Raw genomic sequence first — 24,499 nt, 5'->3', positions numbered from 1 at the left:
TTAAAGCTATTGTTGTGTTAATACATGTACATTGTATTATCAAGGTTGTCCAAAAAAAAATTTTAGTGGCTATACATACATGGTCTACTCTGTGCTGGTCTGAGAAGCTGGACTCTGGACAAGGTGACAAACACTGACTCATCTGTCTCTGGAATATTGTCGTCCATCACCAACACATTGAACGATGCTGAACTTTGACCCTGACTGAAGATGATGCTACCCTCAGTGTGTCGAAAATCACTGCTGTCTGCCCGCGCCTGGACAGAGGGAAGAAAGGGGAGATTGGTCTCGTTGGGGCGGAGAGTTCTGTAGAACACCTCAACATCTCCGTATGTCCCATACTGTCGGCTGACGGTGATTGACACATCTGTGTAGAAACATAACCATAACAATATTACTATACAGTATCTGATTTTATCACTTTTTATTTGACACTGTATGGAGAGAGAGAGAGAGAGAGAGAGAGAGAGAGAGAGAGAGAGAGTTCGAGTTCCTCATTGTTTTAAAATCCTATATAAAGGTAATCCTGTTTTTCTCCTTGTAATTATTCACAAATTTACTCTAGAGTTTTCAGTGAATTAAATTAATATATAACACTCATCTCTTAGTTCTTAAATGATAACATTTTCCAGCCTATGAACAGTTACTGAAACAGTGGCAATATTTCCCAAAACCAAACTTACTTCTGTATTGTTCATCCACTTGAACAGGCCTGAAGTCCTCACTGATCTGGAACACTCCGTATGGATCGTCATTGGCAAGAATAGTGAAATTAGCCACAGAATTCATTCCAATGCTTCCCTAAAAATATCAGTTAATTAAATAAAGTTTGAAATTTCAGATTCCATCTGTAACTCGTACTTTATGTGTTTCTATTGTAAATCCAACTTTGGATCGCTACATTGTTTATTTAATGTACCATAATATCTAAATGGGATCTCACTAGTAATATTTCTTCAATTGAATGTTTTAAACAACTACCATGCCAATGATGAAACATTATATATATATATATATATATATATATATATATATATATATATATATATATATATATATATATATATATATATATATATATATATATATATATATATATATATATATATATATATATAACACATCTACTTTGCCTGTGATAGCATGAACTTACTATCCTCCACATACATAGCATACAAAATATTCATCTTTTTTATGTCTTACTGGGGCAGCATCTGAGAGGATGAGTTGGTAAGTCTTGTCTAGCTCTGGTACAGGGTCTCCCCTGACATTGACATATAACAGAGCCTCCACAGCTCCACTGGTAAAGGTCACCGTGCCCTCTGACCTCTCCACATCTGTCCCAGGATTCCCTGTCAGCAGCCATTTAACTGTCACAGTGCCAATGTTACCTTGCTTACGTAACACCTGAAAAATAAATAATACATAAATCAAAATGGAAAGCAAAATAAAATTAGTACCATTTTAAAAGGATACAGTTTTCATACTACAAACTGAGATTTGTACAAGACATCAAGTCTGACATATCTTTCTTGCAAATTGTAGCAAAAAAACCCATTATCAGTACCAATCACTACAGAATACTGTTGTTAAATGTGCTGTATAGACTATGCTTCTTTACATCTGACTTCTAACCTTGAATCCAGTGGAAGTAAACCCAGAGTCCCCTCTCTCCAGAGCCTGCATGTTTAGGGACCCTTCGTCAAAATCAAACACCCCATAGGCCCCATCTGAGTGCATGATCACCACAGTTACAGAGCTTGCTACCCCCAACTCTGCACCCCCTTGTGGATTAAATAGGTCTATCCTGAAGGTTTTCTGGTCCTCTGGAATGTCGTTGTCCACAATGATGATGTTGATGACCTTAAAGCGGTCTCCATCACTGAAGTACAGCTTCCCAGCATTACCCTGCAAAACACACAAATAACCCTGCCTGTTATAGCAATAACATTTTCTTTCATTAAGAATGACAACTGGTCAAGGAACATGCATTTATGCAATCAGACTGTCTGTTGGGCAAACTGATTCAATGTTGTAGGAAGTTATCACTGGCTGCTCTTTTACTGTAAATAATACTCACCTGATAGTCTATGGGATTTATCCCATTTGATTGATGGTGATATTTGATATTTACCATAAATTATGTATAGTCTAAGTGAGTTTTCCCACTTCCTTAAGTGATGTCTATATCCTCCATGATAGCTTATGGCAGTTTTTACAAACTTCTCTTTCATGTGAATTCTTATTTTAACCTGACAGTCTATTGGAGTTATCCTACAAATCTCTTCTACATGAAACTGATTCTATAGATAGTCTATGGGAATTTTCCTATGTCTTTTGCCTAAAATATCTGTGTCCCACTTCACAGTCTTTGGAAGTTTTCCCCTATCCTAGGTATGATATCTGAGCCTTAAATAACAGTCTATGGGAGTTTTCCCACAATTCTTGGCTGTGAGTTGGTTCTAACCCGATAGTCCATGAGAGTTTTCACATTACTCTTGACCATGATATCTGAATTTTACCTGATAATCTAAGGGAGTTTTCCCACTACACTTAGACATGATACATGATTCTAACCTGATAGTCTATGGGAGTTTTTCCCACTACTCTTGACCATGATATCTGAATCTTACCTGATAATCTATGGGAGTTTTCCCACTACACTTAGACATGATACATGATTCTAACCTGATAGTCTATAGGAGTTTTCTACTTCTCTTGACTATGATATCTGAATCTTACCTGATAATCTATGGGAGTTTTCTCACTACACTTAGCCAAGTTACATGATTCTTACCTGATAGTCTATGGGAGTTTTCCCACTACTCTTGGCTGTGATATCCAAGTCCTACCTGATAGTCTATGGGAGTTTTCCCACTACTCTTGGCTGTGATATCTGAGGTCCTCCACTCCACCTCCACTTGTCCCTCTGTTCCCTGTGCTCTCTCTACTATCACAGTAACCAATCTAGCCTCTTCAGCAAAATAAACCTATAAAAAGGGAATTAGTTTGAAAAAATTGCTATACATCTGAGGAAAATTTATGCATTCATGCCATAGTGTAGAAGAATAAGAAATATTAATGTAAAGCATGGATAAATCCTACTGCATTTTTCTTAAATGTTAACTGTTAGGAATACTGTAAGCTTATTATCTTGTTATCAAAACATTTTTTTCAAAATGTTCACACCATGGGTTTCTCCGTAGCTGGAGGGATGATTCCTGACCCAGATGGAGGTTGGGAGGAGTTGGAAAACTGAAGCAGGCCATTAGAGTTGTCACTCTTGAGAATAGTAAATCGAGAGGTTGAGGCAGACAGGTCAATACTGGCCCCACTGATATTAGTGGAACCTGATGACCCTGTCAGTGCTGAGGTCAACTTGATGTCAAAAGTTTCTTGGGCTTCTGGGATATCATCATCATTGACAGTCACTGTGAACACCTATAAAATCAAATAAATTTTACATCTTTTAAACAGAAGGGCTATACAATTATGTGTGTCAATGCATGGAATATTTTTTGTCTTTAATACGTTGTGCTAATTGTCCTAATTAATACCTTTGTTCTCTCCCCTGCTTCAAAGCTTAAGATGCCTGAACTATTCACAAAGTCACTGTCAGCTTTAATAGTTGTTCCGCTCTGGAAGACAGCCCAGGTGACATTGACTGCCCCATCATCTCCACGGTTACGTACTACAGTACAGGTCACAACCTCATTCTCTTTAGTAGAGTGGGTTGGTGTACAGTCGTCAAGGAAACTGAATACACCATTTGCATTGTCACTCTTCAAAACTAAAACGAGTTATGTAGAAATAGGATTGAACAATATGATTTAGAAATAATTGTACAATTTGAAGTTCTCCTAACCCAAACATACATAAATTGTATATTACATGTAAAACTATATGGAACATCACCTTACTTTTTTCATGATAATTCAGTTCCAAGATATAAGAACACATCAGGTAAATTTTTAAATCAATCTATGAGATACTTGACAATTCATGCATATCCTCACACAAGGTTTATGCATAGTTATTTTTAAACTAATCTTGTACATCTATTTAACTCCAATACATATCACTGACTTGTAAGTGTTGCAGTATGGTCAATTTCAGACAGAGTCCCTCCATTCTTGGCCCCCAGCAGACGTACGGAGAAGACTTCCTCACTCTCCTCCTCCTGATCTTGTAATGAGGTCAAGGTCAGATTCTTCTCCCTGTTACCTTCCAGATATATCAGATATCCAGATATCGGGGTCACATCTAACTGAGCAGGGGTGTGGTATATCTCATTTATTTCACTACAACAGCAGAAAAAGAATTTCACACAAATTGTTACAAGTGTTAGAGTCTAATACAAAAGTTGAAATCACATTTAATGTAATAAGAGACTTACAATCAACAATTTTACAAATTACAACCACACATCTTTGAGTATGTGATTTTGCATAATGTACTTATGCAGGGTTCTGCATTTTTTAAATTCTACTTAGGTGAATTAACCACATTTTCAGACATCAAATACAGTTTGTTGTAATGAAAAGCAGTCCTGGGGTTAGATTTTCAAATTCTCAATTTTATTATTAATCTATATTCATCTTTTAAATTATTATTCTTCCTAACAAAACCACATAGCAGTTGATGACATGAGCAAGTCAGGGTGAAATCTACTGTGGCACAGAATTTTTTTTAATGTAGCACTAGATTTTCTACAATGAAGTGAAAATGAAGAGTCAACTTTGGCCTTGTATTTATTAAAATAGCTGCAACATTGAGCATCCAGCTTCTGACAAATGCAATAGATACCTGGGTTTACATGTAAATAATGTAAATCTACCTGTCCTGAAGCCTAGCGGTGTAGATCCTGACATCCTGGAGGTAACCAATGAACCTCTCTGTACTCGGGGCCTTGGCTCCCACCAACAGCACTCCATCTGTGTCAATCAGGGGCTGTGATCCAATAAACCTTTGAAAATGAAGAAGTACTGAGTTCTTTTCTTAAATCATTTGTAAGTGTAAATCATGTAGAGATGTCAATTAGCTGTGATTTTTTTTATTAACATTAATATTGCAAACTCATATCTTGGACAACAGATGAACAAATATCAGATGATAGGAAAAAGGTGGCATACTTCGTTCCTTTAAGTTGACTATCCAGATAAAACCGAACACCCCCTTGAGCCACTGTCACGAGGATATGGTGCCATTTTTCATCCATAAGGTTCTCATTCATTGTAATGGATATTTCCTTGTTAGTCTACAATAAAAGGGTCAGGAACAACAAATTACATGCATGTACTGTACTCTAATAAAAAAAGACCAGAGGATTTAGTTTTTTAACTTACATTTTCTCCAAGTTGAGAGTACCCGAACATCAGTATGTTTTGTGTGCCTGCCACCAGCTTCAGTGTATAGAAGAGTCTGACGCCACTGTCCGTGGTTTTGGCAACAATGAAGTAACTTCCTGTTGTGACTGGCTGGACCCAGGCACTGATAGAAAATCCAGACTGGAGGTCTGAGGACTTAGGCTGGTACCCCGGGGGAATGGTCAGGAAATTATCTGTTAAACCAGGGAATAGAGTTCTGTTCAGCTAAATATTTACATCAAAATTACTTCAGTCTAAGAGTATTTATTAAATACAGAAAAGAATTTTTAAACATAGAAAGTACCACATCTCTTTATAATACATATAAATATTAATTCTCTCTCTCTCTCTCTCTCTCTCTCTCTCATATACAGCAAAACTCGTTTATAACGAATTTCAAGGGACCATAGAAAAAACTTCGTTATAGCCGTAATTCGCTATACGTTTTTAACGAATTCGTAAAAAATATTATAGCGAATTCGTTATAAAATAATTGAGGGTTTTTCCCGCTAACAGTTTTCTAAACTATCGTAAGTTATAAAATTAGTATTACCGTCATATACAAAAAATGTCAATATAACCATTTCATTTCAATTTTTAAAAAAATTCCGTATACTATTTGAATTTGAGTATTTTATATTTGCATCTTCAATGAAATTTGAAATGGAGAAAATTCGTTATAAAAATGATAAAATACGTTAAAACTTTGCCAGCGGGGGTCTTAAAATTACTTCGTTATAGCCGTAAATTCGTTATAGCCGTGTTCGTTATAAACATCAATTTTCTATAGGTTTATATAAGAAATTTGCCGGGACATGAATAATAATTCGTTATAGCCGTAAATTCGCTATATCCGTGTTCGTTATATTCGAGTTTTGCTGTATTTAACTTAAGGTACATAAGAGTCTTGAATGTCAGTTGAATGTAATTGTCAATACATGTATTGATCAATTTTTTGAACAACATTAAATAGTACCAGAACTGAGAAATGGAAAGTCTTACCTTCAGCCCCTGTTAGGAGAATCACATCAGTTCCTGTCTTTGGACGTCTTTTTGAAGGCTTCTTCTCCACTTTGTTTGGGATGTTTGCTAGTAGAATCAGGTCATACACCTTGGGCAAGTTATTACCACTAGTGCTACTGTATACCTCCCACAGGACCTGTAAATATAAACAAGTTCCCATAACACAAATGTCATAAATCTTTAAATACATGTAGATTAACATTCATCAAAAAAGAAAATATGTTCCTTTCTGATTAAATAAGATCCTATAAAAGATGTGTTTGTGGTCATACAAGCACATTATCTCAATGATAACTGTAAGTTCCATGGAACCAAATTTGACCTCTTTCAATGACCCTTGACCCTGTACTGACCTTAACCTCTGGTTGACCTTGCATTACCATGGAAATGTTATTTGCAGACAAACAGAGAGACAGACAAAATAAACAAAACCAATTTTCCCCCTCTCTGATAGACTTCAGAATTACAATCATTGATCATCATAAAATCATTAAAAAATCTGTACAACAAATTCATTTACTTATTAAATAGTATTTAATAATTGTCAAAATTGACGATCAAATGATGGACTTTGTGAATTTGCTTTACCTCCACATTCCCAAATATTCCTTGTCTTCTCTCCACAGTAAAAGTTGCTTTGGTGGTTGACTCCTGACCCGGGTAGAAATCCTCCGCTATGGTGAGGGATTTTGTCTCGGTGGTGAAGGCAAACTTCCCATAGGGATCATCACTGGCCACCACGGTCAATATCACTTCATTGCTTGTGTTACCGATGACGGCTAGGCTTGGGTCTGGGATCCCATCAATTACTGCAGTAAAACACAAGATTAGCAATTTGTTCATAAGCTTCAGCATCTTCTTGACTTGTACATTTTTACCTAACATAAAAAGTTCTTTGCATTTTCTTGAAATTAATTAGTCTATGTGCATTAAAAAGGCTTAGAGAGGTGAAATTTCATACAGTAAACATGAACTTGTATAATTTCTCTTTTTATAAGTTTTTTTATAATCAAAGAGGTAAAATACTAAGCACTACTTTTTGAACTACCATTATCATAATTCCCATAAAAAGAGACTCACTAGCTGTGCTTGACAAAATGATCTTAAAGTTTTTGTCTTCTTCTGGAGTGTTATCCATTCTGGGAGTGACCTCCAGCAGGCGATTAATCTCAAACTCTTGGAATCTGACAGAACCGTTGGCTTTCCCAAATTCCCCTCCGTCATACATCAGCCTGTTTGACAGAGCCTCCCGGATTTCCCAGGCCACCTCCACAACCCCAAAAGTTCCACCAGTCCTCGTAATGCTATTGAAAATACCGTCAAGTTTAATACATTGAATTATTATTTCTCAATTTCTAAGAACTTAATACATGTACAGTGTATATACATTATTTTATGATAGAATATGATGATGTTGAAACATCTAGCATCTACATATCTGTCATAATTCAAATTCAAAAACAGTAAAATTTCCTTAAATTGAATTGCTTTTTTCAAATTGATTTCTCTTGCAAATTAAGTTTCATTCATGTTCAATACAAATACTGTTGAAGTGCCTACCTGTTATCCCCTAACCACCACCTCCAATCCCAACCCCAACCCCCCAAATTTTTTTTAATGATTCTGCCAAAAGTTTGTACATGTTATGTGTTGAAAATTGATAAGTTCTAGAATTTTATTGTAGGAAATATTTACTAACCTGAGTCTCACGGCACTGCCTTCTTCTGTTGACATCTGAAGGGGAGGACTGAACATGAATACCCCGTATGCATTGTCATTGGCCAGGATCGTAATGGAGGCATTGGGAGAATCACTCAGCACCAAGTCCCCTAATAAAATAACAATTCCGTAATTTACTCATTAACATACTAGTTAAAAGTCAGTTTGAATTGTCAACTGAAATTTTTTTTTTAAGTTCAAAGAAAAAAATCTGGAAAATGAAGAAAAACCCTACAATGCAAAGAGTTTCAACCAAATTTCCGGTCAAGTTTAAATTCTGTTCTAAAATATTTAATATGTATTGCAAATATCCTTACTTTAAGTGAAAATTCAAATGAAATTCTCAATTCTAAAAGCTTATTGAACTGGTACCAAAAATGTGTCTGTAACCAGACAGCCTTTGGTGAAGTTGAAATACTACCGGTACCTACCTTGGATATCAAATATCTGGACATAGAACGTCTCATTGCCCTCGGGTATCCCATCATTCAGTATCTCCACGGAGATTGTTCTCTCCATCTCGCCCACCTCAAACACCAGCTCCTGAGCCGTGATCTGGATGTAATCTCCGGAGCTCGCTACAGCCGAGCTGTCCACCGTCTGATAGCGGATTGTAGCTCGCTCGTTCTCTGGGCCCTCGCGCCGAATTATCAGCTTGACTATCCCTGGCTCGCGTGTGAGGAGCTTACTTTCTGCAGAGTGCAACAAAACAAAACTAATTAAGGAAATTTTTTAAAATAATAAGTTTAAAACATTGATATTACATGTACAAATAAAATCAGATCTAAATAATTTTCAAATGAAAAGGGATTTCAATATGATATGCATACTGTTATGTATAATGAATGAAAAAGTTTTAATATTCAATTTTTCTTTTCAGAGCATTTCATTAAAACGAATTGCAGAAAGCAGATATATACCCATCCGGTAATAATTGAGCATACACATTCTTGAGACACAAAAAACCAAGACAATACAAAAAAAGGTTTATATATAGATGGAAATTAATTTTTAAAAAATTAAAGTTAAAATATTCAATAGTACAATACTTAAAGTGCATAGGGTTGCATTGTGCATTGCAAAAAAACAAACATATATCATATGGAATTCATAAATATAGTACATGTCATAAAAAAATAGTACATGTATTACATATAATCCAGCTTAGTCAAATGGATAATGAATTTGCAAAATATAAATCTGGTGTCAAAGAAAAGAAGGAATATAGTCCAAAACCAACAGATTTTTCAAGCTTATTGTGAAATTAATAGTACCAACCAATGAACTGATAAATTGGCAAGCCTACTGTGAAAATAATAGTACCAATGAACTGAAATCGTGTTCCTGACAACACAGCGGCACGCCGCACTCTACCTCGGAAATACAGCCGATGGTCGTTCTCTTTGATCACCACCGTGGCGGTATCAGGGGAGCCAACTCTGGCCTTCCCGCTGTATATACTGAGTGAAATCGTGAAATTCTCATCCGGTTCTGGAATCTGGATAAAGACATTTTTTTTTTACATTTTATTTTCATATTTCTATAAAATTTAGAAATTTAAATCAACAGTGGATATTTTTTAATCCAAAAAATATTTTTAGTAAATTTAATCATTTCCATTTGTAATATGACAATAAAATTTTGCAATTAGGAAATAGAATAAGCACAGATAACACAAAGCAAATGTCTTAAATAAGGCTAATCTAGGATATACATGTATGTATCTAAACATGAGACCAAGTCACCGACATTCTAAATTGATGTGTAAAAGACAAATCTATTATGCGTAGGATTACTGCTTGAATAGAAAATAAAAGTAGACAAAGCATAGATCGATACATAAAACACTGATGGGTAACCAACATGAAAATTTTAATGATTACTGAAAACTGAAAGGAAACTAAAATGTTGATGAATTTAGAAACTACTGAACAATGCATAGCACAAGGGGAGGAAACTACAAAATTAGAGTGCTATGGAATTGTGCTCCAATGGTACCATTTAAATACATGTAAAGGTGAAGGGTTGGTTGTCTGACATGTGACAGACTTTCTGTGTGTTGTATATGAAAAAGGGAGACTCTGTGTATAAAGTTTTAAAAATAGTGTCAAGCAGCAAAAAGCAGCTGATTTAAAAAGAACGCTGCAAGTAGCATGTAACTTTTCCCTCCTTTATTATTTGTGAAAAAAACTTCACTTGATTATTTTCTATTTGTGAATATTATCTTAAAAAAAGTTAAATATATCTTTTAAAAAATTCATTTTGAACTGGCTAGATAAAATATAAGTTGTTCTGTAGGCTAGAAAAGTTACAGATTGGGCAATTATTTGACGCATTCAACACACTGACTTTCTCCATGACAACACACGATGATGTCACATATTAGACTTACGTTGTCATTGACGGTTTGTACTTGCAGATCCCGACTTACAGTGTCAGCCCCAGACTGGAGGTGGATGAAACCCTTATCCTGCTGGACTCCGAAGGTTATGGTCCCTGACACAGGTGAAAGGTCGGTTCCAGTGCCCGGGGTCATGTCCCACTTGACAACGATGCTTTCAAACCGACCTTTAGCTCGCTCCACAGGGATTGACAAGGACACTACTTGTCCATTATTTGATTCATCTGCAAATTTACATTTCAAAAGATAATGCATTAACTCTTAACAGTCTAGCTCTATAATTATACACAAGTATAGTGACTCACTTGAATTCAATGTAACATTGACATGTCATTGAAATTCACGTTTACTTTATTATTTCACATAAAGACGATCAATTTCTCTGACATGTTCATTACAAATTTCACACAGATTTTGTGTATAATCATGTAAACCTCTATCCTCTTTATCATCATAACAGGAAAAATTGGCTTTGAATTAACTAGAAGAAAAATTAAAAGTAACATAATTTGTCGAAGATGCTCCAATCTGCAACAATTTGATATCTACTTACTGATGTAGTATATGGGTGGATTGAGAAGGAAGCGGACCAGGCCGTATGGATCATCATTCTCTTCTATCTCTATGGTGATGGAGGAAAAGTTTCCAATGACCCCTGAGGAGTTTCCATAAGGCAACAGGGTCAATGTGAATTGCTCCTTCAGCTACAAAAGGACTCAAACAATTAACAGTGGGGCAAAAGATAATGTTGAAGTTGACAGATTTAAACAATGTTGTCTTGCTGTTGTTTGAAATTTTTAAAATCTAAATTTAAACTGAGATTAAAGAAAAATGAATTTCATATGCAAGATACATGGCAATATTACCATAATTTGCCAAGAAAATAGCAGAAAATATGAAAAAATATATTGCATTGATAATATACATGTAATTCTTTGAAATGTGTTTCTTGATGGGTGGTGCATATTAAATCATTAAACATTCATGTAAAAAGCAGCAGACTGCATTATTCTTCCTTCTTTCTTACCTCAGGAATTCCATCAGCTACAGGCAGCAAGGTGGAGTTCCGGAATCGAATTCCTTTGTCAAACTTGAGGACATCCGTGGCTCCATAGAACTCGGAGTTTCCCCCTGGCTGGACCTCGTACTGGACAAACTGTGTGATCAGGTTCCCTCCCAGTCGCTCCACCACCACCTCAATGGCTGACAAACCCTCCTATAGAATTACATGATCAGTGAAGTATCAAAAGACTGTAAATATCACATATTCACTGTAAACATCAATTACAATGGCTTTAGATTACTTAAACAAGTAACATTTTAACAACTAACAAACATTTATATCTGTTAATACCAATATAATTCTATGCATAGAGTTATGTGAATATTAATATGCTATCTGGAACATACTTCAGACATTTATCAGAACCAAAGCATCGAAATTGCATGCAAATGCACAGCTTCAATTCAAGTATTTTTAATCCCCTTTACCTTAACAAGGTATGATGCTTTCATGACTGAAGAAAACTGGAAAACTCCCCCTGGATTGTCGTTCTCTGGAATAACTATGGTTGTCTGGGTGGAGCTGACCTTTAACCTCTGAGTGTCAGAGGGTGAGACTGAGGTCAAGGTAATTGTTATTTCTTCCTCTAATTCAGGAGTGTCATCTGGCATTATGGTTATGATTAGCAGAGATTCTGAGCTTCCTGAAAAAAATATAAGGTAAAAAAATTTATATATACATGTATTATATATCATATAATTAGGTCTTTCCACCTTTCAGGTGAAAGACCTTTTGTTTTTCTTATGTTTTTTATTATTATTCTTATTTTTTTTCTTCTCTTTTTTTCCAGGGACAGCTTTTTTATTTCAAGAGATATTGAAACAATTTTTTCTTTATGTGATTGGCCATTCAAAGTTATGGTACCAAATGACCCTTTGCTTGATAACTCCCAGAACTTACAAAGTTATTGCCCTTGTGAACGAAAAGCTTGTTATCGCTACTCCTCTGAAACCATAAGAGATAGAGACTTGGAACTTTTACCAATGTCTTCAGTACACTTAGAGGGTTCTTTAATCTACTAACACCGAAAGGATCCGAGACCCCCTTCTAGTAGTTATTGCCCCTGAAAATATTTGAATTTCCATAAAATCCCTTCCAACTTTTTTATTATTTATTATAGAGACTTCGGACCACTTGGGATGGTAGCGTCTTCCTTGGCCGAACAAAATTACATAAAGGTCAAAGGTCAAGGTCATCTGAAAATCTCTTAATTAATGAGTTTTTAGATCTTTTTTGTTTAGTGTAGTAAAGAAAAACTTTTTTATGGATGTAATAGGACATCTTAAGACATTTAAAAATATATCCCCTTGGCTCTTTCTTTTAAATAGTTACAGAGTTATTGCCCCTTTTGTACGAAAAGCTTGTTATCGCTACTCCTCTGAAACCATAAGAGATAGAAACTTGGAACTTTTACCAATGTCTTCAATACACTTAGAGGGTTTTTCAATCTATTCATACGGAAAGGATAGGAGCCCCTCTTCTAGTAGTTATTGCCCCTGAAAGTATTTACATTTCTATAAAATCACTTCCAACTTTTTTATTACTTATTATACAGACTTCGGACCACTTGGGATGGAAGCGTCTACCTTGGATGAACAAAATGATATAAAGGTCAAAGGTCAAGGTCATTTGGAAATCTCTTAATTAATGAGTTTTTAGATCTCTAATGTTTAGGATGGTAGAGAAAAACTTTTTCATGGATGTAGTAGGACATCTTAAGACATTTCAAAATATAACCCTTTGACCCTTACCATGTAACAATTATAGAGTTATTGCCCCTATTGTACAAAATGCTTGTTATCGCTACTCCTAATTAACCGTTGGAGATAGAGACTTGAAACTTTTACTAATGTATTCCGTATATTGAGACGCTTCTTCAATCTATTCTTACCGACAGGGTCCAAAGTCCCTTTCTAGCAGTTATTGCACCTGAAAGTTTCGAACATTCAATAAAAAACACAAAAAACTTTTGAATCAATAATCATAGATACATCGGACCACTTGGTATTGAAGCGTCTACCTTGTCTGATGAAAATGATATAAAGGTCAAAGGTCAAGGTTAAGCAATAAAAAATTGCAAACTTAATCGTTTAACACTTTTTTTATGAAGTAACGCAGAAAAAATACTTTATTCTATTGAAGCAATCTTATTTCAGAAATAAAAAACAATGAGGTGGAAAGACCTCTAATTGTTCGAGAACAATTAGTCTACTAGTTATATTTATATTTGTTATAATTTACAATGCACAATCAAAGAGAAACTCTCAATCAAAAGAATTTAATACTTTGTTGATGTTTTCATTTACCTGCTTCCATTGTAACAGTTCCAGAAGAAATCCCAGTGTCAGAGGCTGTTACCATGACAGCATTAACCCCTGAACCTTTCAGCATCCAATCAATTTCAGCCCTGCCACTTGTTCCTTCTCTGGTCAGCTTCAGTGCAACCTTTTATAACAATCCAAATGTTAACCATATGAATATAAAAGATTAAAACCTTTATCAATTATGTGACCATGGTTAAATAAACTATCCTGACTTGGAGAGTGAAGCTGAGGTAAATTGATTTAAAGGTGAAGCATCAAAAGTTTTTAAAGTTAGAAGTGGAAGGGTTTAGATGGTTACATGCACTGTCAAATACATATTAAGTACTCTAACCATCATATGGTGAACAAAAGGCCCATTGACACCTTGCAAGAATATGAAGAACATAATTTAGATTGATCTGACTTAAAATGTCAAAAATAAATTATACTACCATATGGATTAGGATTTGATTTAATAAATAAATTTTAATGATTTAAGTTGATCTCACAGTATATGGGGTGTTATGTGGTTCGTTGACAGTAATTGGCTGGATACTCTGGAATCCTATCTCCCCATTGGCTACGGCAAGGGTCACCGGCACTAGAACTGTTACTTTGCTTCCAAGAATGGGAGAATTATATGCACCAAATTCTGGATCTATTCATAAAAAAATTAATAATTTTTTTTCACAAATTTTAAATATTGTTTCCTTTCAATAAATGTACAAGTTGTTTTCTGTACACTTATATGTAGCAAAACCCTGAAAGACTAATAAACAATGAATGTACAGTAAAACATGCTTATACCAAAGTTCCAGGGATGGGCAATTTTACTTTGTTATAAGCGTAATTCGTTATATCTGATAAGTTTACAGCATGTAATAAATCATCAAGGAATGAAAATCTCTTTGCTGTAAGCGTCAATTCATTATAAGCATGTTTGTTATAATACTGTATTCCTTTTTGTCTTATCAACAATGGAGATTAATTAGACAAATGATATATAAATATCTGACCTGTTTTAAGCCCATATCCAGTCAGGGTCACCATGAATGTATCCCCCACATGTAGAAAGGCTGAGGGCAGGAGATTGAACCTCACCATCAGACTGGTCTGTCCTGAGAACATCTCTACCTCCTGGGCTGTTGTTGACAGTATATCTAACAAATAAAGCAGACACATATGGGTTAATACTGACAGGTTCTCTAGCATAATAAGAGCAAGGCAAGAAAAGTTACCAAAAAGTTCTTTTAACAAAAAGATTACACTAGGAAAATTTAATTCTTGAGATGAAGTCTTTCTTCAAAGTTTACATTAAAAGTGGTACATGTAATTTTAAACTCACAAACTGAGCCATACTTCACTGTTGTAGAGAATAATTTTCAACTTCACTTAATGTATTGGTACTCACCATTCACACTTCCACTTCCTGTGTACGTGACAGTGAGGTTCACAGTTAAGTCCCCTTGGTTGTTGTTGGATCTCTGTACATTTACTTGTAGATATCTAGGGGTGGAGGTCTACAAACCACAGCCAAAATTGTGATACTGAAGAACTTAGTCCTCTAAAATTAGTATCTAAAATATACCTGGATTAAATATATTTTGGCTGCATAGTTTTTTAACCAAAAAATGTTCCTTTTTTTAAACCAATAAAATATTAAACACACTGATTAACAACGCTCTTATAGAAATTCAGAAGTAATAACACTAAAAAAGATTTAACCATGGACAAAAATTTTCTCCAAGAAATTTTGATAATTTTACCACAATAATTTTGTGTTCTTGGTCAGGTCCAAGAAACACTGAGCCATAGTAGTTGTCACTGTCCTCTACCATCAGTACCCCCTCAGTGATCCCCTCCACCCTGGCCCCGCCCGTCTCTGTCCCTGGCATCAGTCTCACAATGTATCTCTCTGTGGGCTCAGGAAGGATGTCATTGACAACCGATATATTCAACCTCTGTATCGTCTGGCCTGGCAGAAACACCACCATTCCAGATGTCGTGGTGATGTCACTTTTGACATCTCCTAGTGTACTGTCATTTCTGAACACTTGCCAAGTGACTGATACTGTTCCAAATGACCCAGCATGCCTCTGTACAGGAAACACGCCCATACCTCCTGTGTCCTCACTAACCTTGACCTCTGGATAGGAGACACCATCGGATGACACAAAACTAAGGACTCCATTTGGATTATCATTAGCATTGATCCGGATATTGATTTTTGTTGGATAAGTTATAATGGCATCCCCTTTTGGTCCAGATAACACTATCCCAAAGGTTTCCTCCATTTCTGGATCATCATCATCCAGAATCTCTACCCGGATACTCCCTGTTGTTTCCCCTGCACTAAAGACAACCTGTCCATTGCTACCTCTGAAATCCAATCCGGATGTGGCCGTGTCAGACACTAAGAAATAGTCAACAGATGCAATACTGTTCACAGATCCAATCCTGGACTGTCCATCCTCGTCAATTCCACGTAACACCTGGATTGACACAGGTTTTCGACCTGGACCTTCATCAAACCTGTCCTCTCTCTGAAATTCAATGGGTTGGTTTAATAATTGTACATGTACTAACAGAGACTTAATTTTCCTATCTTTTGCAGCCATGTAGTGTTAATGAATATTAATAGGATAGGTTTCCAAGTCATCAGTATATAGTTCTCCGTAGTAAATGTTTAAAAAAAACATAAAAGATAATGACAATAATACTAGTTTTTCACTTCTTCACTATTTTGTCATACTTAGCATTTAATGTATCGCAATCTGCATTTATGCCAAAAATAAACAATTTAAAACTTGGTTTTTTTGGCATGAGTTTTACTCATTTTTTGTGCATCTAACAGAGAACAAGGGCCTTTTTTCAGAGGTTAAAAGTTTCAAAGGGTATTTGATTATATTTAGTATATCCTCATAAACAACACAGTACATTTGTGATCTAATGAAATGAATAAAATACTTGAATGATTTTATGTTACCTGTTGGAATCTTATTGGAGCATCGTTGGCCTGGATGATGAGTATCATCTCCTGGTCAGTGACCCTGGCACCTTGTGTAGCGCTAGTCAAGGTCACACGGAACTCCTCATTGTTTTCCGGAATCTATACATAAAACAAAAATTCACAGTTAAAGCATATGAATATACAATTGTGCATAAGCATTTAAACACCAATACATGTATTTTGAATACCACAGTCATAGATATGTTAATGGGAGCTGAAAGTCCTAACCCCTGTTTTTTAAGATCTGTTTTTTGAACCTCAGAATTTTCAAAATGGCCCATGTTGAGTTCAAGATAATGAAATCCAACTGATTTATAGCTTCATATTTAAGCCCATGGCATAATGATTTTACAAATGACAATAGCAATTGTATGTTATAGGTAGCTATGATTAACAGTTTAGCTTACGCTGTCGGCTCGGATCTGCAGCTGGAGGTAGTTCTGGACCTCCTGATCTCGGAACAGCAAAACACCAGTCCGGGGAGTAATGTCCACTCCCGGAACAGCGAGAGGGTCTGAACTGTTTACCTGATCATAAAACAATTTTTAATTATCTTTACAAAATGCACAAAGAAAAAAAATCACCAATACAATTTAAAGACGACCCTCCCCAACTTAATATGTGAACCAAATTCTTTATTCAATTTTGTGAGGAAAAAAATAGATCTAAATTGATTTCTAAGGTCACGAACCCCTACAGCTATTTGCATTGAACAAACTGCACATTTTAGCTATTTGCATTGAACAAACTTCACATTTTGGTAACAATGAATTAGAAATGCCAGGATGAGGAGTGAGAGCCATCTATTTTGTCAGGCTGTATCGAATATCAATACATGTATCTACAATGTATATTATTCAAATTAGGTAGTGATACTAATCTTACCAGGTAGGTAACAGTGACCTGACCAAACAGTCCCTTCTCTCTGCCCACTCGGAGGTTCACCACTGTTGTAACAGTATCCTCTGTCACCAAGACTGGAGATGTCTAAAACAGAACAGAACCAATTTCATTACAGCAAACAATACTTATATAGTGTTTGGAACCCAGTCCACAGAACTCTGCCCTAACTGACTTTTAGGTAACGGTACTGATAATTTATTTTATTCAACTGCAATTTATGCTGCAATCTTTTCTGGTTACCAGCATTTAAATTTTTCAAATTCCACTTAAAAATCAAAAGTCAATTCTAACATTTTTGCCCCTAAATATATATGTATATCTGTTTGACGGTACCCTCTTGGATAAAGAAACATGACACATGTATACATGAAAATTAAACTAAAGTAGAGTACAATGAGTCACAAATAAAACAACATTTGTTTCTCATATACCTCTCCAAAACTGAACACTCCATAAGCATCGTCATTGGCTGCTATGGTAACGGCTGCCACCCTTGGTGACTCCACTGTGACTCCTTCACTGAAGACCGTTAGTTCAAAGGTGAAGGTCTCCTCCATTTCTGGGTCAGTGTCGTCATTGACCGTGAAGGTTAAAGAGATCACGTCAGGACCCCCTGGGTAAAAGGATCCCACTCGACTGGTGCCCACAAAATCATTGTTGGTGTCTAAGGGGCTTTTGATCTGTAGCATTGGAAATAATGAGCAAAAAGTTTATCATTTTGAGTTGATTTTGAATTGCATGGAAATGTAGAGATTATCCCCCAAAAATATATCATGTGGCCAGACGTCTGATTGTATGAAGTTATCATTAGATTCCACTGTTTTTCTTTTGATATGACATTAATTAATGTACTGTAATTTTAGTAATATTTGTCAGCAGTAATTCATGATGATTCAGAAAAAAAATTCAGTTTCGAGGTTAGGCAAAGAAAAGCTTTACAAAATTACAAATTTATTGTCACAGTTCTTTCTGCAATAAATATTTTGTTTTGTGGAAAGACTCAACAGAGACTGAATCTAAATATAGGTGTTCACTGCTCAATGTCAGTCAATGAGTAATGAAAAACCTTGAAAACTTACTTCCACAATGACAGTGATGCTTTGAGTTATGGTTCCTGATTTTCTTACTCTGAGTGCGAATTGTTCTCCTTCATTTACCATTACTGCTGTATCCACTAAGCTTACTGACAACTGGCCTGATGCCAGCGACAGCAAACTTGACAGCAAAATTATCTGGCTCATCAGAACACTGAAATTCAAAATAAAATTTCCAGGCTCATCATGACATGAACAAAATTATCTGGTTCATCAAAACACTGAAACTTACAGTAAAATTAACTGGCTCATCAGTATACTGAAATTTACAGTAAATTTAAATTATTTGGCTCTCAAATCAATGAAATTCACAGTAAAATTATCCAGCTCATCAGAACACTGACATTTACAGTAAAATTATCCAGCTTATCAGAACACTGAAATTTACAGTAAAATTATATGGCTCATCAGAACACTGACATTTACAGTAAAATTATCCAGCTTATCAAAACACTGAAATTTACAGTAAAATTATATGGCTCATTAGAACACTGAAATTTACAACAAAATTATCCGGCTTATCAGAACACTGACATTTACAGTAAAATTATCAGGCTTATCAGAACACTGAAATTTAGAACAAAATTACCAGGCTCATCAGGACACTGAAATTTACAGTAAAATTATCTGGCTCATCAGAATACTGAAATTTACCACAGAATTATTCAGCACATCACAACACTGAACTATCCATCACATCAGAACTACATATATCAAACACATTATGACTGAAGAATCATCTAGCTACTAGAACACTGATGAAAATTAACAACAAAACAAATTAACCAGCAAACTGTGGTTTCATTAAATTCATCAATTCTCCTGGATTTTGATAGACAGTCAGTTATGAAGATATATAGGTATATTTGTGAACTATTTATAGCTTTATTTTACCAATATATATTTCTTAACTGATGAGCATTTAATGATTTTATGGATATGCTTTGCAACAAATTGGGTGCGTAACGAACAATGATAAAAACCACATCATCTCAAAATAAAAATATGGCTAGAACACTAAACACCAAACAAAAATGTTCCAGCTAGCTCAGCAGAAAATTGATATTTACATATTCAGAGTTATCATTTAGTAGGAATGCCAATTTTCTTCGGTTGACTTAGTCAGTTAATCAGGGGCTTTCTGTAAAATTCAATTTTAGGTCAGTATCACATGTACACTGATATATTTTACAGTTTTTCCGCCATGACTACCTTAATATGTAGTTCTTCAGTTATGGGGGGCATGCATGTACTGGGGTGATGTTCGACATACAAATGATTTCTTTTAAACTAACTAAAACCATATTAGATTTGATACAAGATTTTTATTCACAGAAACACTGAATCATTTCCAAAATAAATAAGATGGACTTAGTTTTACTTACATGGCAGCTCTTATTACTTTGCAGTTATTCAAATTTTTAAAATTTTTAATGAGCATGATATAAGACTTTACAAATTCTAGCCAGTCTGTGAGCAAGCAATTAATATTCAAGTACTGGTTAAGAAATCTGTTACATAGTGAAATTTTGATCCCTGGTCTTCATAGTAGTTTGAGACAAGTGAAAAGCTGTCAATGTGACAGCAAATCGGGTTTTCATTTATGTGAACTGTATCCATAATCAATGTCAACCCGTATCCAGTGAAATGGAGTACCCTACATGTATATGCAATATTTTGCCAAAAAATGACTAAGTTCAAAAGCTGGTATTTTTTTCATAAATTATCAGAAATCAAAATTCTAGCAATATGCACACCTCTGATATATGTACAACTGATCTGCAAAAGAACAACTTCCTATCTTGAAAACTGTAGGAAGAGTTATCCGTACAATGAGGGTACCCTATATGCAATATTTTGCCAAAAAATGACTAAGTTCAAAAGCTGGTATTTTTTTCCATAAATTATCGAAAATCAAACTCCTAGCAATATGCACACCTCTGATACATGTACAATTGATCTGCAAAAGAACAACTTCCTATCTTGAGAACTGTAAGAGGAGTTATCCGTACAATGAGGGTACCCTATATGCAATATTTTGCCAAAAATGACTAAGTTCAAAAGCTGGTATTTTTTTCATAAATTATCGGAAATCAAACTCCTAGCAATATGTACACCTCTGATATATGTCCAATTGATCTGCAAAAGAACAACTTCCTATCTTGAGAACTGTAGAAGGAGTTATCCGTACAATGAGGGTACCCTTTTGGCAGCCGCCCGCTTGCCCGCCCTCCCGCCATTTTCACCATTTTAAAAACCGGATTTTTCCGATGGAAAACCCGGTTAAAAACTCATATTCTCAGAGATGGGTACTAGTTCTAAACTATTCTCACTGATGAGTACTAGTTCTAAACTAAAGGTTAATTGATTAAGGTGGTATGGGTCACCTCCATGTTGGGACGTATTATTTTATCAAATAAACAATAAAATCAAGTATAATTTTATAAGTACATTGTAGTTTCTTTTACAAAGTTGTCATCTAATAGTGTCGCACAGTGGGTTAGTGGGTCCACTTTGGATGTGTAAGTCAAGAGTTTGAATCCCACTGGGGATTTAAATTTTTTTTATTACCTTTCCAAAAATTTTTAAAACATATTTTTGGTGTTAAATATTGTAAAATTTGAAAATTCTAAATCAGTAAAAGTATTTTAATAATAATGTACCGGTACTTCAATCTACATCAATATCGACAGGTGTCTCCTACCACCTTAAATAGGCATTAGAAAATGCTCCCAATTGGATCCATTACCCAGTCTCTCTCTCTCTCTCTCTCTCTCTCTCTCTTTGAACTTCCAACTCCTAATTAAAGCATTGCTTTGATCCTGTTAACTAAACATCACAGCAACAAAAAACACATATTCTAGAAAATCCTGTCACAGCTATGGACCTTCTTTGCTAACAGTCAACATTATCTTATACATGCAGACAAATTGATTTTGGGATTTTTTATTAAAGTGCTCTAAGAGTAATAATCATCTCTATTGACATAGCAATCTATTACGAAATGATACAACATCTGTGACAGCAGGGCAGATCGCAGTACGCCCTATGCTAGAGGACCATTTAGGAGCCATGACACTATAGAAATAAGTGTTTGACTTTATCTTCAACTGGCCAATTTTCACTGACCCTAGTAATCTTCAATAATCATTATCTTAAAACATAAGTACCCCAAACCTAGTAAAAATAAAGAATATTTTATGCATCTTTAAATTTCAAACAAAAATACAAAAAAACTCCCAAAAAACAACCCTATAAAGGGACTTGTTTAAAAAGGTAATTCAAAAACATTTTAAAGAAATTAAAAAATCTGTATCATGATTCTACGAACTTGCAACTTAATGATGTTTGTATGTTTGATAATTCAATTTTACAAGAATCCTTGAAAAAATCAAATAACTGATTTAATAGAGAGAGAAAAAAATAGAAAATAAAACTGGATAGGAAACCCGATGAATAATATGGTGAGCAATAACTCTTATTTCACTGACAGAAGGGTGAGGCTGTATAGGTGTTAACTACCTGAGTCAAAGAGGTTTATTGGTAGTTCTGATTTAATTATTCATTAGATTTCTCCAATATCAACTGCATGCATTCCTTTTTTCCAAAATATTAATATACATCAAGTTCACATATTAGTTCTGCAAACTTTTATTGATGCAAATTAACAAATAATGTATAAATGTCGGAAAAGTTTGTTTATTTTCTAGCTGCGCCAGAGAGGTACTGTGGTCAAGCTAAGGGAAATGACTTATGTAAAGTATTTGATCAACTGCATGAGCAGTTCATTTATTTAGTATAGATGAAAGATTTACAATTAAAATCAGAATTCATTAATATTGCTTTACTTTAAACAGATTTTCATTCCCTCCTCTTCTACTCCCCCCCCCCCCCAAAACCAACCCTTTATCTCTTTCTAAAAAATTTTATGTAATTAGAAGATTTTGATCTTACTTAACAGTCATATAGTTCTATTTTGATTAAGAACTCAAGTCAATTTTCTGTTTTTAAAAATGCTATTGAACAAATTCCAAGATTCTGTACAGTAATTTAATAGTAACTTAATTTAAATAATCAATGTTTAGTTATTCAAAATCATAAAAATAGTTTAAAAACTAATTACTAAGTAAATGAATCAACAATCACTTTTCTCTGAAAATAGATCCTTCCATTTTAAGACAGAAATTAATGTAGAAAAAGGAATAGACACATTTTCGTCAACTACCCATTTTAAAGATACAATACAGTTTTTTAATTCTAGACTAATTAAATAAAATGATAATCTCTTTGGCATACTGACGTATATATTCCCCTACCTTTGTATTTACTTCTCTTGTTTTCATAAATTTTTACATCCCTTTCCTTCCTTCCTGATGAATTTCTAAGATCTTCTCTAGCAATCCATTTCTTTGTACACAAACGTTAGGGTACTGGTTCCTTAATATGAATAATTGATGTGCAGGTAGATCGCCAAGCCGCGAATGGCCGGCTTCGGTCTTATTTTCCAGTCTGTCCTGAATAATTAAATACAGCACAGAAAATGATGTACCAATGCTTTGTTTGTTCTGACATTGATTTCAGTTCCAAAACATGTACGCCAACTTTTAATCAGGAATTTGTTACTTTTTTGATCAATTGATATTGAATTTACTTGTCAATGGCATTTTTATATGAAATATACTGGTAGTTCTATGGGTTAATATTTTACAGAACTTACCAGAGATGATTATAATGTGTTCCTTCAGTACTATGGTCCACAAGAATTCAGACTGTACAAATGAAATGGTTAAACCCCAAAATCCTTACACTGAAAATGAAGAACTCACTTTTTTGTTTCCAAATTAAAATATAATCCTCTTCAAAAATTAAACTAGAGAGCAACTTCAAAAATAAAAAACCGTTAAATTCCAACTAATTATCAAGGTACATTTCCCACTCAATTTTTTTGTCATAATCCCAGCATGATGTACGTATAATATAGTCCTAAAACTAATTTTACAACAGTTTACTACTTTGGTTCTGGTTGACTGACTTTTGTCATGGATTATTGATTCTAGTCCACCGATATCACCCTACTCCTTTTGTGGAGATCCCCGTTCAGCTGTAAAGGCGTGCAGGATCAATCCCCCTCCATCTGCCTCCTAATCAATTTCATATGTCTCAGAATGCCTTTCTTATAAAGAGGGACTTAAACATTTGATAATGACAAAGAATATTTACACACCTTAGTCAACTTCTGGAGATTTTTTTTCTCCGTTTTATATCCTCAATTTTTGACATAAAGCTCCCAATCATATGGGAATATGAGGAAACATTCATTCTGAAAAATTGAGCTAATTGAACAATTTGAATAATACTTTTCATCATCATATTAAACGATATTTGTTGTAGACAAAGTACAGTCTGTAATAGTATATCTTGTAATTTGACTGAACTACAATTACTGTCCAACAGTTTGAGTAAATAAACTAATACAGTAGGAATGTGACAGCAAGTTGTATTCATCAATATTTGGTGAAAAAAAAACGAGAGAGAGAGAGAGAGAGAGTGCAATAATTGGTTTGGAGGAAAAGAGAGAAAAAGAAGGAATTATTGGTTGAGAGAGAACTGCACGTAA

At 34.8% G+C, this 24,499-nt stretch overlaps 1 protein-coding gene across 3 annotated transcripts in view; it reads right to left on the bottom strand.

Moving 5' to 3' along the window:
- LOC128176597 (adhesion G-protein coupled receptor V1-like) overlaps positions 1-23,852 on the bottom strand; it is a 100,058-nt gene extending 76,206 nt beyond the window's left edge. The window contains exons 1-33 of one of the 3 annotated variants that reach the window (XM_052843030.1): positions 23,600-23,852; positions 23,199-23,396; positions 18,868-19,036; positions 18,220-18,468; positions 17,771-17,872; positions 17,293-17,412; positions 16,862-16,984; positions 15,642-16,418; positions 15,287-15,395; positions 14,892-15,035; positions 14,385-14,533; positions 13,879-14,017; positions 12,001-12,215; positions 11,537-11,725; positions 11,063-11,213; positions 10,501-10,733; positions 9,432-9,606; positions 8,540-8,800; positions 8,089-8,218; positions 7,470-7,693; positions 6,978-7,198; positions 6,369-6,525; positions 5,346-5,560; positions 5,133-5,257; positions 4,838-4,966; positions 4,087-4,301; positions 3,558-3,790; positions 3,190-3,441; positions 2,853-2,990; positions 1,636-1,908; positions 1,204-1,407; positions 684-801; positions 80-367 (exon numbers count right to left, since the gene is read on the bottom strand). In XM_052843030.1, the coding sequence (XP_052698990.1) occupies positions 80-367; positions 684-801; positions 1,204-1,407; positions 1,636-1,908; positions 2,853-2,990; positions 3,190-3,441; positions 3,558-3,790; positions 4,087-4,301; positions 4,838-4,966; positions 5,133-5,257; positions 5,346-5,560; positions 6,369-6,525; positions 6,978-7,198; positions 7,470-7,693; positions 8,089-8,218; positions 8,540-8,800; positions 9,432-9,606; positions 10,501-10,733; positions 11,063-11,213; positions 11,537-11,725; positions 12,001-12,215; positions 13,879-14,017; positions 14,385-14,533; positions 14,892-15,035; positions 15,287-15,395; positions 15,642-16,418; positions 16,862-16,984; positions 17,293-17,412; positions 17,771-17,872; positions 18,220-18,468; positions 18,868-19,029 (6,220 nt within the window). In that variant the 5' untranslated portion in view covers positions 19,030-19,036; positions 23,199-23,396; positions 23,600-23,852. The remainder of the gene's footprint in view (positions 1-79; positions 368-683; positions 802-1,203; positions 1,408-1,635; positions 1,909-2,852; positions 2,991-3,189; positions 3,442-3,557; positions 3,791-4,086; positions 4,302-4,837; positions 4,967-5,132; positions 5,258-5,345; positions 5,561-6,368; positions 6,526-6,977; positions 7,199-7,469; positions 7,694-8,088; positions 8,219-8,539; positions 8,801-9,431; positions 9,607-10,500; positions 10,734-11,062; positions 11,214-11,536; positions 11,726-12,000; positions 12,216-13,878; positions 14,018-14,384; positions 14,534-14,891; positions 15,036-15,286; positions 15,396-15,641; positions 16,419-16,861; positions 16,985-17,292; positions 17,413-17,770; positions 17,873-18,219; positions 18,469-18,867; positions 19,037-23,198; positions 23,397-23,599) is intronic. The other 2 variants (XM_052843032.1, XM_052843031.1) reach the window with 2 other exon arrangements.
- Positions 23,853-24,499: the final 647 nt, after the last annotated feature.

This window comes from Crassostrea angulata, chromosome 3, assembly GCF_025612915.1.
Source record: "Crassostrea angulata isolate pt1a10 chromosome 3, ASM2561291v2, whole genome shotgun sequence".
Lineage (NCBI taxonomy): Eukaryota > Metazoa > Mollusca > Bivalvia > Ostreida > Ostreidae > Magallana > Magallana angulata.
Note: the sequence above shows the minus strand (reverse complement) of the source record. Positions and strands in the feature narration are given on the sequence as shown.